This window comes from Macrobrachium rosenbergii, chromosome 57 (genome assembly GCF_040412425.1).
Source record: "Macrobrachium rosenbergii isolate ZJJX-2024 chromosome 57, ASM4041242v1, whole genome shotgun sequence".
Taxonomy (NCBI): domain Eukaryota; kingdom Metazoa; phylum Arthropoda; class Malacostraca; order Decapoda; family Palaemonidae; genus Macrobrachium; species Macrobrachium rosenbergii.
The window spans coordinates 16,573,061-16,586,720 of NC_089797.1; the positions used below are offsets into that span (position 1 = coordinate 16,573,061).

The window sequence follows — 13,660 nt, forward strand, 5'->3', positions numbered from 1 at the left end:
TTCCCTGTTCTGTTTTTCATTCTCCTGTTTCTGTATATTTCTGGGTCTTCGTCTACTTTTATCAGTCCTTCTTCCCATGCACCCCTTAGCCACTCGTCTTCACTGGTTTTCAGATATTGCCCCAGTGCTCTGCTCTCGATGCTGACGCAGTCCTCTATGCTTAGTAGCCCTCTCCCTCCTTCCTTTCATATTATGTATAGTCTGTCTGTATTTGCTCTAGGGTGTAGTGCTTTGTGTATTGTCATGTGTTTCATAGTTTTCTGGTCTATGTTGCGGAGTTCAGCCTTCGTCCACTTCTGTGCTGTATCTGATTACTGGTACTGCCCATGTGTTATCTGATTACTGGCACTGCCCATGTGTTATCTGATTACTGGTGCTGCCCATGTGTTTATGGCTTTCATCATGTTTCCGGCGTTGAGTTTTGACTTGAGTATCGCCTTAAGTCTCTGCATATATTCTTTCCTGATAGTGTCCTTCATCTCTTGGTGTTTTATATCCTTTCCTATTATTCCCAGGTATTTGTATCCTGTCTCATCTATGTGTTTGATGCTATTTCCGTCTAGTAGCTTTATCCCTTCAGTCCTTGTTACTTTGCCTTTTTTGTATACTAATTATTATTATTGTTGTTGTTGTTGTTGCTGCTGTTTTGTTAATTGCTGCTACAATGCCGTTCAGTTTAAAATACTCCTTTTCTATTCTTCTGATGGTGTCCTTTTCTTCATTTGGAAGGCTGAAGATTAGTTGTCCCAATTCCTCTGCTGCTTCCGCTGCCATTTGGGTTTTGGTCCTGGCATTTTGTTCCTCCTAGGAACTTCTCTTGAGGTCTGATTCCAATGAGAGTCTGTGTTGGAATGACTCCTTTTGTGTGCAACGCAATGAAAAACAAGGTCTGTTTGGTGGGGCCAATTTATTTTTCATTGGCCCCCACCAAAATGACCTTGTTTTTAATTGGCTCTCACATGGAGTCAACAATCCTGGTACCCAGAACAAAAGCCGGCGTCACATACAAAAGGAGTCATTCCAACACAGACTTTCACTGGAATCAGACCTCAAAAGATGTTCCTAGGAGGAACAAAACACCCGGAGGACAGAAATGACAGCAGAAGCAGCAGAGGAACTGGGACAACTAATCTTCAGCCTTCAAAAAGAAGAAAAGGACACCAACAGAAGAATAGGAAGTAGGAAGAGAATATTTTAAAGTGAAAGGCATTGTAACAGGAATTAGAGATGATGATAATGATGATGATGATTTCTTTTTCTTTTACACTACATTTCATACACTTGGACAAGATACTGGTTCCTTCCTATTACACTTCAGATGTATCTTTTGCTGCTATTACCATTCCTCCTGTTTCTTTCTTGATTTAATCCCACTGAGGCCACTGCCATGTTTCACTGCTGGGCAATTCTTATAGTTTGCCCTGTGAATTGTCCATGCATGAGTTTCTTGTTCCACTCCTCTATTCTGTTCTTTTTTGTTGTATCTTTATGAGCTTCAGGGTCTTCATCCTCCTTAATCAGGTTTCCGTCTCATGTACCTCTTGGCCTTTCATCCTCTCTGGTCAAGTACTGTCCCAGCACTCTGCTGTCAGTGTCAACAAAATCCATCTCTACTGAGCAGTCCTCTTCCTCCTTTTCTCTGGTGTGTATAGCCTGTCTATGTTTGTTCATGGGTGCAATACTTGATACATGTTCATATCTTTCTAGTCTTTTACCCTATCTTGTGGAGCTCTGACTTATTCCACTCCACTATTCCAGCACTGTGCCTGATTACTGGCACTGCCCAAGTATTTAAGGCTTTCACTGTATTTCCAAAGTTGAATTCCGACTTGAGTACACCATATTTCCAAAGCTGAGTTCTGACTTGAGTAGTCTTTATTCTCTGAATGTATTCTTTCCTGATACTGTCCTTCATTTCTTGGTGTTTTATTGTTTCTCCAATTATCCATAGGTATGTATCCTGCTTTGCTTATGTCCTTGATGGTATTTTCATTAAGCAGTTGTGTCCCTTTAGTACTAGTTACTTTACCTCTCTGTATTTTGACTAGGGCACACTTTTCTATGCCAAATTCTATCTTGTTGTCTCCTGATACAATTCTTACAATCTGTATTTATTAGTTTATTTCTTTGGTAACTTTCCCTAACAGCTTAAAATCATCCATGAGCATCAAATCATTAATTCTGCTGCCTCCTTTTTTGAGCTGATACCCATCTTTCATCTTCTGTAGTGCTCTTGTCAACTACTGTTAACAGTAGTGGGGATAGGGAGTCCCCTTGGAACATTTCTTTCCTGATGTTGATGTATGCTAACCTTATTTCAGAACCGGTAAGTACGTATTGTTTTTCAATTGTGACTGTAATCCTGAGGCACTGACAGTATTCTCCTCAGCACCATATGAGTATGGGAATTCTGTTAGCCATGCAGGTGGTATCATGTCAAGGCTTTTTTGCAGTAAATCCATGACAAACTCAGGTTGGTTTTCCTTCACTTACCGTTCTTCATTACCTTTATTCTACCAGCAGTTGACTTTTCATGCTTCTGCCTTTCTTTCTGTATATTTTCTGCCAATGGGGAAATACAGTTTGCTTCCTTTGCCATTCTCAATCTTCACCCATGACTCTCCTTACAGATGGAACATTCTAAACTGGTCCCTCAGTCTAATCTACATTTCTTGCATTTAGTCATTTAAAAAGCACTGCCTCCATCATTCACTGCATTTACTCCATCTTTCGTACATTTACTCCTTTTACTGCTTTTCTACTTTTTTTATCAGTTTCATATGTCAACATTTTTTTTCCTCTCCTTTGCTATGATAAGATTAATTTCAGTCCATCAAAAATGTCCTCCTTCTAAAATTGCCACCTGTCCGTCAGCTTTCTCTTTCTTCTTTCTATACATCTCTATCCATTCTTCTCCTTAGTTTCTGTATCTTGATTCTACTGCCATGTGTCCTGTTCTATCTATAATATTCTGCTTTCTGTAGGTCACCTTTCAGTGGTTTCCATCTTCCCCTTTTTTATCGTATATATGCTGAAACCTTTTTACAATCCTTGTTGATTTCTCCACATCTAAACGGACTCATTTTTGTTTTCATATCTTTTGTCACCTTACTTTTCCTCACAATTAACTAGTGTTTAGCAGTCAAAGCACCATCAGATATGTCTCACATGATGTAACAGTATATCATATATACTTTTTTCTTTTCAATAATTTAAAATTTTTTACCTCAATAAAATCAATCTGTTTCAGCTTGGCCAAATAATGTTACCAACCCCCCTCGTACCCAAATAGTACCCTCAAATGATTAAAAAGCTTTCCATTATTTACTTACAAACTGTAGAGGTCCAAAAATTTGAAAATCTGTCTGCAAAATATATTCATCAAATAACACCCAAATAATACTGAGAAAATCATTGTACTGATGATCCTCTCTGATGTTCAATTTGCTATGAAATAATATTAAACTCAATCATTTTCTTTGTACAGAAGAGTTTAATCAAACAAAACAACGCACAAGTGCTGATGAATGCTAGATTATCAGGAAGTCTGCAGATTGACTCATTACCTTAAACTGACCTTGCCACACCAATGGTTACTAAGGAGTGGGGAAGCAAACAAATCACAATATGATAATGCAAACTTAAATCATCACCAATCACTGAAAAACATCACAAACAATAATACAGAATATGGCAGAAAAGCAGAGATGTGCATGCAGTATTGAGACAATACTGCAGTATGAATGTCTATAAGTGAGTGATAGCTTGCATACTCAATTTACACTTAAACCTTTTGCAATATTCACTATCCATCATATGCAGGTTAAACAGGGAAACAATAGTACCTCTTGCAGCATTCCAATGAACTCTGAGAAGGCCCAGTTCAGCTGAATTAGTAAGGAATTAAGAAATGCAGTGGCAACTTCTGATGATCCTTTCAGCACTTCAACAACATGCTGCTGGAAAGTTGGTGATGGACAAGGAGCTGCAAAATAAATTCAATTTGTAATTTATGATCTTTGGCACAACTACAAATGCATCAATAACCCTTACTGGTCAGGCACAATCATAGGAGGATCTATAACAGGTTTCGAGCGAACGCCGGGCTAACTCTTATGTGTATCAATATTGTGTGCCATACGGTTTGGATGAATTTAGGGGGAAAAATGTTCATATCACTTCAATGGGCCATAAATGACTTATGGCAACTGTAGTACCTCAGTACAGGAAGAGGGAGATCAGTGTGCCTTGAGATTTCATCGGGGATGTACTGCCTCTCCATAACTCCAAGGTGTCTTTTTATTCATTTGTTCATAAATATACCCAGGAATTACTGTTGGTTTTGGTTTTTATCTTTTATGATATTAGTTCAGCTATAATTGTAATTTTGCAAAGTACAGTGAAAAAAAAATATTAGAAAAAACATGTATACCTCACAAAAGGGTGCTGCATCTTCCCATCTCAGTAAATGTCGTGAATATTTTACAATAAATATACTCAAAATTTGTTGCCGATTTTAGTTCTTATCTGTTATAATATTATGTGAGCTGTAATTATAACTTTACAAAATAAAATAAAATAAATTATTAGAAAAAAACATATAACTTGGTAAAATTAGCATATTTTTACGAGTATCTTGGAAAAGAGGCCCTGCACAGAGTTGTAAATAGTCACTTTCAACTTTCTGTAGAAGGTACATAAAAATTTTTAGAATTTTTTTCGTACACCATGTGCATTTGCATATCTTCCTTTTTCCACTGATGTGTTATTTCTTAAATGGGCCAACCTTAAAGTTTGCCTGGTCTGGGGGTGTGCTTAATATATATTTAGCCCATCCTGTAAGGGTTAATCACAGATTGTTGTGAAATATAGTACAAGACTAACAAGTTAATATTTCTAGTGAAAGTCAGTTTCCTAATTGGTATTTGCTACATGCAAACTCTAATTTAGTTTCAAAACACTTCTCCTAATGGACCACAGAGATGGGAAAGAAGGAATGTGGGTCAAACAAAAATACTAATTTTTTTATACAATGAAATTATTTCAAACAAACCTATCAATCATCCAAACCCATATTCAAGGTCCTCAAATGTTCTCAGATATGTCGCTCTAACAGACAAGATCAGTGGTAGAATGGAGCATGCACCACTTAGAGAGCCAGGTTCTCATCAATCATCTGCTTCCCATTATGAGTTATGGGTTTGTATGAAAAATCTGTTTTTATCAAATTACAGTAAATTCTTTTTCATCAAAACTTCATCACAATACACATGCTCACAGCACAGTAAGCATAACGACTGAGCTTCTGAACTCCCTATAATGGTGATCATGACCTGAAAAATCTATGAAATTACTTGGAGAATGAGAGTGGTCAGGAACCATGGCTCTGGTATCTCAAGGGATACTTGTCACAGCAAGGACCTTAAGAATACAGGAGAGTGCTTCTACTGTATTTGTATAGGTGTCAGATGATCCAAAAATCAAGAGCACTTGCTAAACAGGCAAGATGGAGGGGGTGTTATAACCCTGTTTTCATAGGCTCAGAGGATGATCTACCTAGGCCAGAAACAGAATCTGTTCTCAAGACTTGTTTCTGGAGCCAGGTCATAGAAAGAAACTATCTGGAGGTGTCGCCTTCAGAATCTCTAGTTTTCCAAAGGTAAGGACATATTTTCTTCACCGGACATAGGAAAAGGTTTCCCGATTACCACTGATGGATGCTAGAAGAAGGATGCTCAAGGGTGCTGTGTCACAGTCCTAACTGCCTGCAGCTTGGATCCTTGATATCAAGTCAGCTGCAACTACCAAACTTACAAAATTCTAGCTCTTATAATGCGCAACTTTCCCAGAAAGAGTATAAATCTTGCTGACCTGCCTTAAAGATGCTAACACACAGAACAATAGAGGGATCAGTGCTAATTCTTGACTGACACCAAAATTTAAAAAAAATTTTCAGTAAGTTGTGCAAGTACCCTCCGACTTTATAAAGTCCATATAATGGCTTGTCTTGCTGCTCTGCCAACAACCACAAATACATGGTATTAATTTATTCCTTTTTACACAGTACTGTATTTGTCCAAACATTTACCCAACTTTAAAGATTACTTTTGTGGTCAATTTCCTGTGCAAAGAGACAAACTTATAATTGTTAATTCTACATTTTTTAACCTTTTTTCCAACAACTTTCGCAGTTTCCTACAGTGTCCTAGTAACTTTATTTCCTCACACTTTTTATACATCCTTTGGGTCCCATCCCCTTTATGGCAGTTTCGCACTGCCTGGTCAAGTCTCCAATAACTGGTTCCCCAGCTGTATTTACCAAACTTCATAGTCTTGGAGCTTCATTATTTTTTCTTCTTACAGGTTCTTCTGACCTCTTTATATGACACTTTCTGCCTACTTCATGAGCACTTTCCTCATTTACTTGCCCCTCAAAGTAGAGCTTCCCTATTTTGTAGCTCTTCAATTTTAATTTTTCCCTTTTATCTTGTACATAATTATAATTTTTATTTTTTCCTCATCCACTTTGCTATTCAAGACATTTTTTTCTACCCTCTGCACTATCAATGTCTAGATTAAATTTCTTGCTTTCTGAGATGATGGTTTTTGGGGTTACTTAATCCTGGCAATACTGTAGATACATATACCCTCTGCAGTAAAGCTTCAAGATGTCAGTGATGATGTTGGTTGCAGTGGTAGATACCAAGATCTTATTTGTTTCTAATCTTATAGAACTTTCACTTTTTAAAACTTGAGCTGCTCCTTCAGTCTTGATATGAGTGTTCTACAAAGTTGATTGCAGTTCACCACTTAATAAAAAGATGATGTTCGCACACTCCCCTCCACTTACAAACGTTGCCCAATCCAACAGGCAAGGTGACAAAACCCACATTCCCACTCAGACCCAGCTAATGCCTCCATACCATCTCAGGTACCACCCATCAATGATCTAGCCAGCAACAACACCAAATCTCAGGCAGCTACTGTCCCCTCTGCCCCTTGTATTAACTCTCCACTGTAATTTAGTAGTAGCTAAAAATTAGTAAAGACAGAACTGCAGTACCTGAAAAGTCCTTTACCCCTGCAATAAACAAAATGAATTTTGATCAACTCATCTTTAACTTACTCTACGATGAGAAGTTATTAGGCAAATCGAAAAAATGCACAGTAGCAATCTCTTTCAACACTACTGCTTTAAGAAGGGACCTCTTACAGATACTGTAATAATAATGTCAATGTCTCTTATATGTCAACAAGTACTGCCAACAGAAATACTGCTGAAGAAGAGGAACTGATCTTCAGAGGAAATCTCTGAAACATCGGCTCAACTGCTTGGATATTCTCCGTCATGAAGGCAAAAAATGAAACTGTAAAGCAGATGAATACCTATTCAGCTATGATTAATTTGTTTATAAAAAGTGAACAACATTCAACAGTAGCACACCTAGAGCCTTAGAATAAAAAACAAAACCCATTATAAGGCCAAATACAATCACTGATTGGCGTCTCTTTTAACAAACAACTGTGATATGTGAGCATTTAAGCATTTATTGTACAACAAAACCCTGATCATGACACAAAACATTCATAAGAGAATCAAATTAAAAATGGCTTAAAATTCTATGAACAATACCTGTTACTTGAGTAAAATTTGGGTTGTCTGAATGAGCTGGCTTTGGTCCAAACTTATTCGTCATGTGTGGACTTTTGGTGTATCTGAACCCAAAGCCATTGCCTTTCCAAAATCGTACCAGGATCCAATTGTTTTGTGCCCAAGCACGATTTTCATAAGGTTGCAGAAGATTACGCACCATCTGTATTCGACTGAAATATAAAACCTGATTAGCATACACACCAATGATTATTACAATAACTAAAAGACAAGTCTGTATGTTAGAATTTGTTTGCTTGGTAATTTCAGCAGTGAACATATGCTAAAATAAACTTTATTCTGAAATATTTGGGTCATATACTACTATTCAATCCCAGGAAACCTCTTAAAGAACATTAATCATGAGTGTCTCCATCACTTCATCTGATTTAATCTTAAACTGGCCTGTAGTGGTGCTGTCCACAACTTCTGCTGGTAGTTTGTTCCAAAACTAACTTCTGTGGCGGTACTGTCCACAACTACTAGTAGTTTGTTCCAAAACTAACTTATCTTATATGTGAAAAATTTCCCGCAGTGGCTGGTGCTGAACATTTCTAGTTCCCATTTATGCCAAAGGAATCTAGTTTGGCTACTATATCTTGACATTCTGATGACATAATGTGCCTACAAGTAAGCATCAACCCTTGAAATTCTGGCAAACTTTAACTAGTCATTTTGACATTTGTAATGTTGTTGTTTTCCATTTTTGTACAAGTATCCAGCTTCAAAATGACATAAAAAATATATTAAATATATTTAATATATATAAAATTTATTAAACAAGAGCCATTAAACAAAAATATATTAAACAAGAGCCATTAAACAAAAATAATACTATGTCTATTAGTAGGCTTGTTGTCTGTTACACCTGTATCTTGAATATTTCTAATAACTGGACTCTCATCAATGCTTTTCTAGAGTATAAAAAGAGGCATTAGACTTTTTTGATCTTCAGGGTGTCTAACTGATAGTTTGTTGTTGCTAGTGCCTATGCAGCTACCAATCTTTCTATGCCCTTCTTCTTGGCATACTCTCCTTTTGACCAGTACAGTAGTAAACTGATGTCTGTGGCCTAGTATCTTGTGGGAAAATACAACTGCCTGAGTTCTAAGGTCAGCTGTTCATGTACTAATCCCAAAACCTGGCCTATCACTGACTTAAGAATACCCAAACATAGAAAAGGGTACCAATGACTGAGTGAACAGCTAACAACATGTAGAAAAACTGGGAATAAAAGGCCCTAATTCGGTAAACACTGTTCCCCGAGAAAAATGTTTTTTTCTCATGTCTAATAAATTAAGAAATTAACAAGCTACTCTGAAAAAATTCCAAAGTCACATGACCAGGTTTTCAAGCCTGAGCTGAGACAGTAAAGAAGAATGGATGTACTTAGGGTATACAGACTCAATGCACAAACACTGGTGCTATAATGAAAATGAAGAAAGGATAGTGATACAATTTAGCTTTAAATGTGAAAACCTAAAATGCTATGTACAAAATTTAAAATACTCAAAATAATTTATATAAAAGTTATACAGTACATAAAACTGTTAATTCTATTTTAAAAATTCATAAAACTCAAATATGAAATTACGGCATAAATAACATTCCTGTCTGGGACAATGCACCAGAATGTACTCTACTGTCAACAATTACTGCACGAAGTACATTCTGCTACACCATTTTCTTCTAAAATGAAGCAGTAAAGTATATAATAAAATAACCCATCTGCTTATTCACATAGAACGATGTTAAGGCTCAAAACTAACTCAATTTTCTTAGAGGTTACCAGGTAAAAAAAAACTCTCAATGGGAAAAGAGCTAGACCAGATATAGCTTGCTGCACTGAAAACCCATGGATTATATGTCTAAAAACATCCCATAATTAAAAGTTAAATAAGTTCCTATATCCTATTTCTTTATTTTTTTATAGAGGTTTCCCTCCTGTGCTTCAACCACTCTCAGTCATAGGTGCCACCCAGTGTCACATTCTGCAGGCACCACTAAACGTTCTCATCTCAAGCTTCTTTGCTTTCCATTTTTTTACTAGTCTTTCACTTGTAACATCTTTAACCACTTAGCTTTCCTACTTCTCTGCTTTTCTTATTCCAGTTATCAATAGTTGCTTTAAAACAAGTTCTTCTGGTCAGCCATTCGAGTCAACAGATATTATTCCACAGTTTGGTTAAACTATTCAATAATAATAATAGTAGTAACTTCATTCATGGCACAATACCCAAACAAAATTACATAATACTGAGATATTTTTTAAGCTTCAACACTTAAATCCAAAAAAGTGAAAATCCTTTACATAGAAAATCCCATATGTCCCTCTACTGAAGCAGACTGGCAAATCAAGAGGTAATGAACTAGATCCTAGTATTTTTTTTTTCTGGATTGTGCCTCTCACATACCATGAAAAAACCACCACCTACTTCAATTGTCAAACTTTCAAAATCCTGTCAGCCACGACAACCAATAACTGGTACACGAAAAAAATTGCACTAGCAAATATATTTTTAGGACTGTAATAAAATAAAACCTTACCTCTCTCTCGGCATATTTTCTAAGGCAGTGAGGGTTATTTTGTTACAAACAAAACCAGCTAAGGCTTGAATGAGCGAGTCTTTACTGTCTGCGTAAACAATTCGTTGATCACAGAAATGCAAGGCAAGGAATTCTCCCACCTCTGTCAGGAGACTATGACACTCTGAAAACATAATGTTTGCTGTGTGAAACTACACTATTACATATTTCACTCAAGAGCCAAAACTTGGTATATATCTTGAAACATCATATTTACCACACACCAATAAACCTTGCACAGGATGGACTTACATCCACCTCAAAAGTCCACTCAAGCACACTTTCCTTTACTTAATAATTTCCAGTTTAAAATAGTTTATTGTTTATGCAATGATTCATTCATTACTATTTTAACTTTGTTTTCAATATTCATAACTTGCTAATTACAGGTAGACCTTCACAAATCTAACACCATTATGACCTGAGAAGTCCTGGATTAGTGAAAAAGCTGAGGTACAGAAGAATTACTTCTAAAGAATAATTACCACTGGAAAGAATAATTACCACTACATCATCATTTTATCACAAATGATATATCATCATGTAATATTTGACTTTGTGTAATGTTTGACCGACACTTTCCACAAAAAATAATTTTTTAACCTATATTAACAATTGCTTTGTGTGAATCATAGCCCAGTGGTTTAATGAGTAATACAGTAAGCTGCCTGCACTGCAGTCTAGATATAGATCATGTCTGCACATACACATACACTGTCAGTTTCACAGCACTAATTACTATACACTTCCTTGATTCACTGGACCCATAATTGGAAACAAAGAGTGAACTTGAGTGTGCTTTAACAAGAACAAGTGAGGCAGCGCAAAAACAGGTGAACAGATCTTGTGTAATGAAAAAAACTTCCTGTGGCCCAGATAATTTGTGACTGCCGTCAAATTAGTGAAGAAACCAGATTACATATAGGTGTATTAGTGAAGGTATATTTGTAAATATTTTTTAACCTATTCAACTGCTATTCAATACATCATTTAGAAATTATTTTTCTATTTTCTCTTTTTTGATAGCGTAGCCGCCTGTTTCGTCCTCAAGGAGTTACCCCTCACGGTGTGCCAGTGCTCCATGGAGACTAGACTAGTATCAAAGAAATATCTTTTAGACTGGTCTTGTAGCCAGGTATTGTGTTGTATTGAAAACACTATGACACGGGATAGAATATAATGGACTCAAAGATAAGGGGGCATTTTCCCTTACCTTCAGCGAAGCTGAATCCAGTTTTTCCTACGTCAAAAACTGTAAGAAGTGACTATTGTGCATGCGCGTCTGCCATCTTGTTTATGACCAAGGCAGGCAAAAGACCAGCCTTCATTACCCTCTACTAGTCAAATTAGTGCACACGACAATTCAGTGCTCCTCACAAAATCGCTTTGATTCCAAATTTTTTAATCAGTGAGAATCATGGAAACACCTAAACTTGAAAGTTAAGTACTTACTTTTAAGCTCTAGTTAAAAATTGTTAGTTTAAACTGTGGCACAAGTGTTTATTTTGTGCATGGAAGCCAGAAACCGGACTTTGTTTTCTGAGCACATGGTCGGCGCTCTCTCATGATCTCTGTTATTTGCAAAAGGCCCAAAAATTTGAATTTTTGATCATTCTATTTAGAAGTTTTAACTAAATAAATGTTCCACAATTTATTATTAATTTAGATAATCCTCTCAGATAACGATGTCTACAATAGCCTAGGCGGTAGCCTACAGGAGATGGTAGCCTAACAAATTCAGTGTGAATAATTTAGACTATAGTAGATGGTGTTTGAACCCTATAATCTTGGATTATATATCCTAAAGGTGATTTAAATAACCTGGATTAGGTAGTAAACTAAATTAAGGTAAGTAAGAACCTTTTAAGACATTCTTTTATGATCCTAGGCAGCAGCCTAGTTTGCACCAAGGACCCTAGGATTTGATAAACAGGCTACAGAATTTTTCCCTTTATAAAGCCTGTATACTTAAGCATGATCTAAAATAATCCAGGACTAGGCAGTACCTTAAATTAGGTTAAGTGATAAACTTTTACAAAATACTGTACCCCATTATTAGACTAAATCATTAGCCTAGAGTAACCATGAAATCTAGGACTAGATGAAAATGCTAACCTGTGCCAGATGAGATGGTAGCCTACCTTTAAGGCTACACGTAAAGATGAGGTTTATATCAGTAGCCTACCTTTAAGGCTGTTTGTTTTCTTTCTTAACCTAGTAAAGACAATTGTTTTTAATAACCCTTATAGTTAGGCTACTAACTTAGTTGTGAATTAAATAATCTGGATTAGGCAGTATCCTAGATTACTGGTAAGTGATAGCCTAGCTATAAGATTACATACTGTTGAGTTACTATTTTATATAACTGACCAAATAACCTAGGATTGGATACAAACAACAACCTTGGTTAGAATAGTAGCCTAACTATAAGTTTACATGTTAGTAAGAAGCTGGTTTTATATAGCCTATACATTCAAGTGTGATCTAGAAAAAATCTGGATTAGGTAATACCCTACTAGGTTAAGAAAGAAAACAAACAGTATTCTACGATCAATAACACTGGTAGGGTCTTATGTAGCCTATACCCTTACAACTGATATAAACCTAGACCAGGCAATAGCCTTTTTTAAGTGAATATCCTGCTGTTAGTTTAGAAACAGCATGGCTGAGTATCAGACAAAAGGGTAGTCTCGGCTACATAAAACAGAAAACAGATTATAAGAGGATTAATTTTTTTATAGCTCATATCCTTAGGTTTTAAATAAACCTAGAAAAAGAAGCAGCTTAGAATAGGTTAAGCAAGAAACTCTATAGTCTTCTATGCTAAGCTTAACATAGATTATACTAGAAGGGTTAACCTAAGCCATATAAAACAGTAGCTTGGGTTAGTTAAACAAATTAATTCATAGAAGATTTCATAGAAGATTTGCCTGAATGGCATGACAATTTAGAATTAAAAATTCACATAGCCATTGCAAAAGGACTAACAGTTTAAGTAATACAGCCATATACAGTGTCAAAATTAACCGAAACCTCAAAGGGTTTAATAAAAGGTATTACATTTACACACTAAAAATCAAATTAACCTGTAAGATGTAATATGATAACAATACAGGAATTTACAAAAGTGTAACCTTATTAAAAACAACTTATACTAATTACTTTCTAATAACAACTCGGTTATGCAGGATCCTCAGCTCAAATGTTCTGAAGTAAATTGCTCAGTCTGCTTTTTAACAGTGGGTAATGCCCATACCACCTGCCATGAGCATAGTCCTTGTAATAAACAAGACAAATTTGCTTGGTCGCCAGAAATGTGTGAAATTTGTAGTGTGCTCTTGCAGCAAGTTTTAAGGATGAAACAGCTCATTTTAAGCTATCACAATGGGTCCTGGGTTCAGCAAGGGGGAGGAAGGGGAGATT

The 13,660-nt window shown here is 36.2% G+C and overlaps 1 protein-coding gene across 3 annotated transcripts in view; it reads right to left on the reverse strand.

Annotated features, from left to right (window-relative positions):
• Positions 1-13,660, reverse strand: part of LOC136837129 (E3 ubiquitin-protein ligase RNF123-like) — a 104,819-nt gene that overhangs the window by 23,953 nt on the left and 67,206 nt on the right. For all 3 annotated transcript variants that reach the window (XM_067101738.1, XM_067101740.1, XM_067101739.1), the window contains exons 18-20: positions 10,199-10,361; positions 7,634-7,824; positions 3,846-3,985 (exon numbers count right to left, since the gene is read on the reverse strand). In XM_067101738.1, coding sequence (XP_066957839.1) covers positions 3,846-3,985; positions 7,634-7,824; positions 10,199-10,361 — 494 coding nt within the window. The remainder of the gene's footprint in view (positions 1-3,845; positions 3,986-7,633; positions 7,825-10,198; positions 10,362-13,660) is intronic.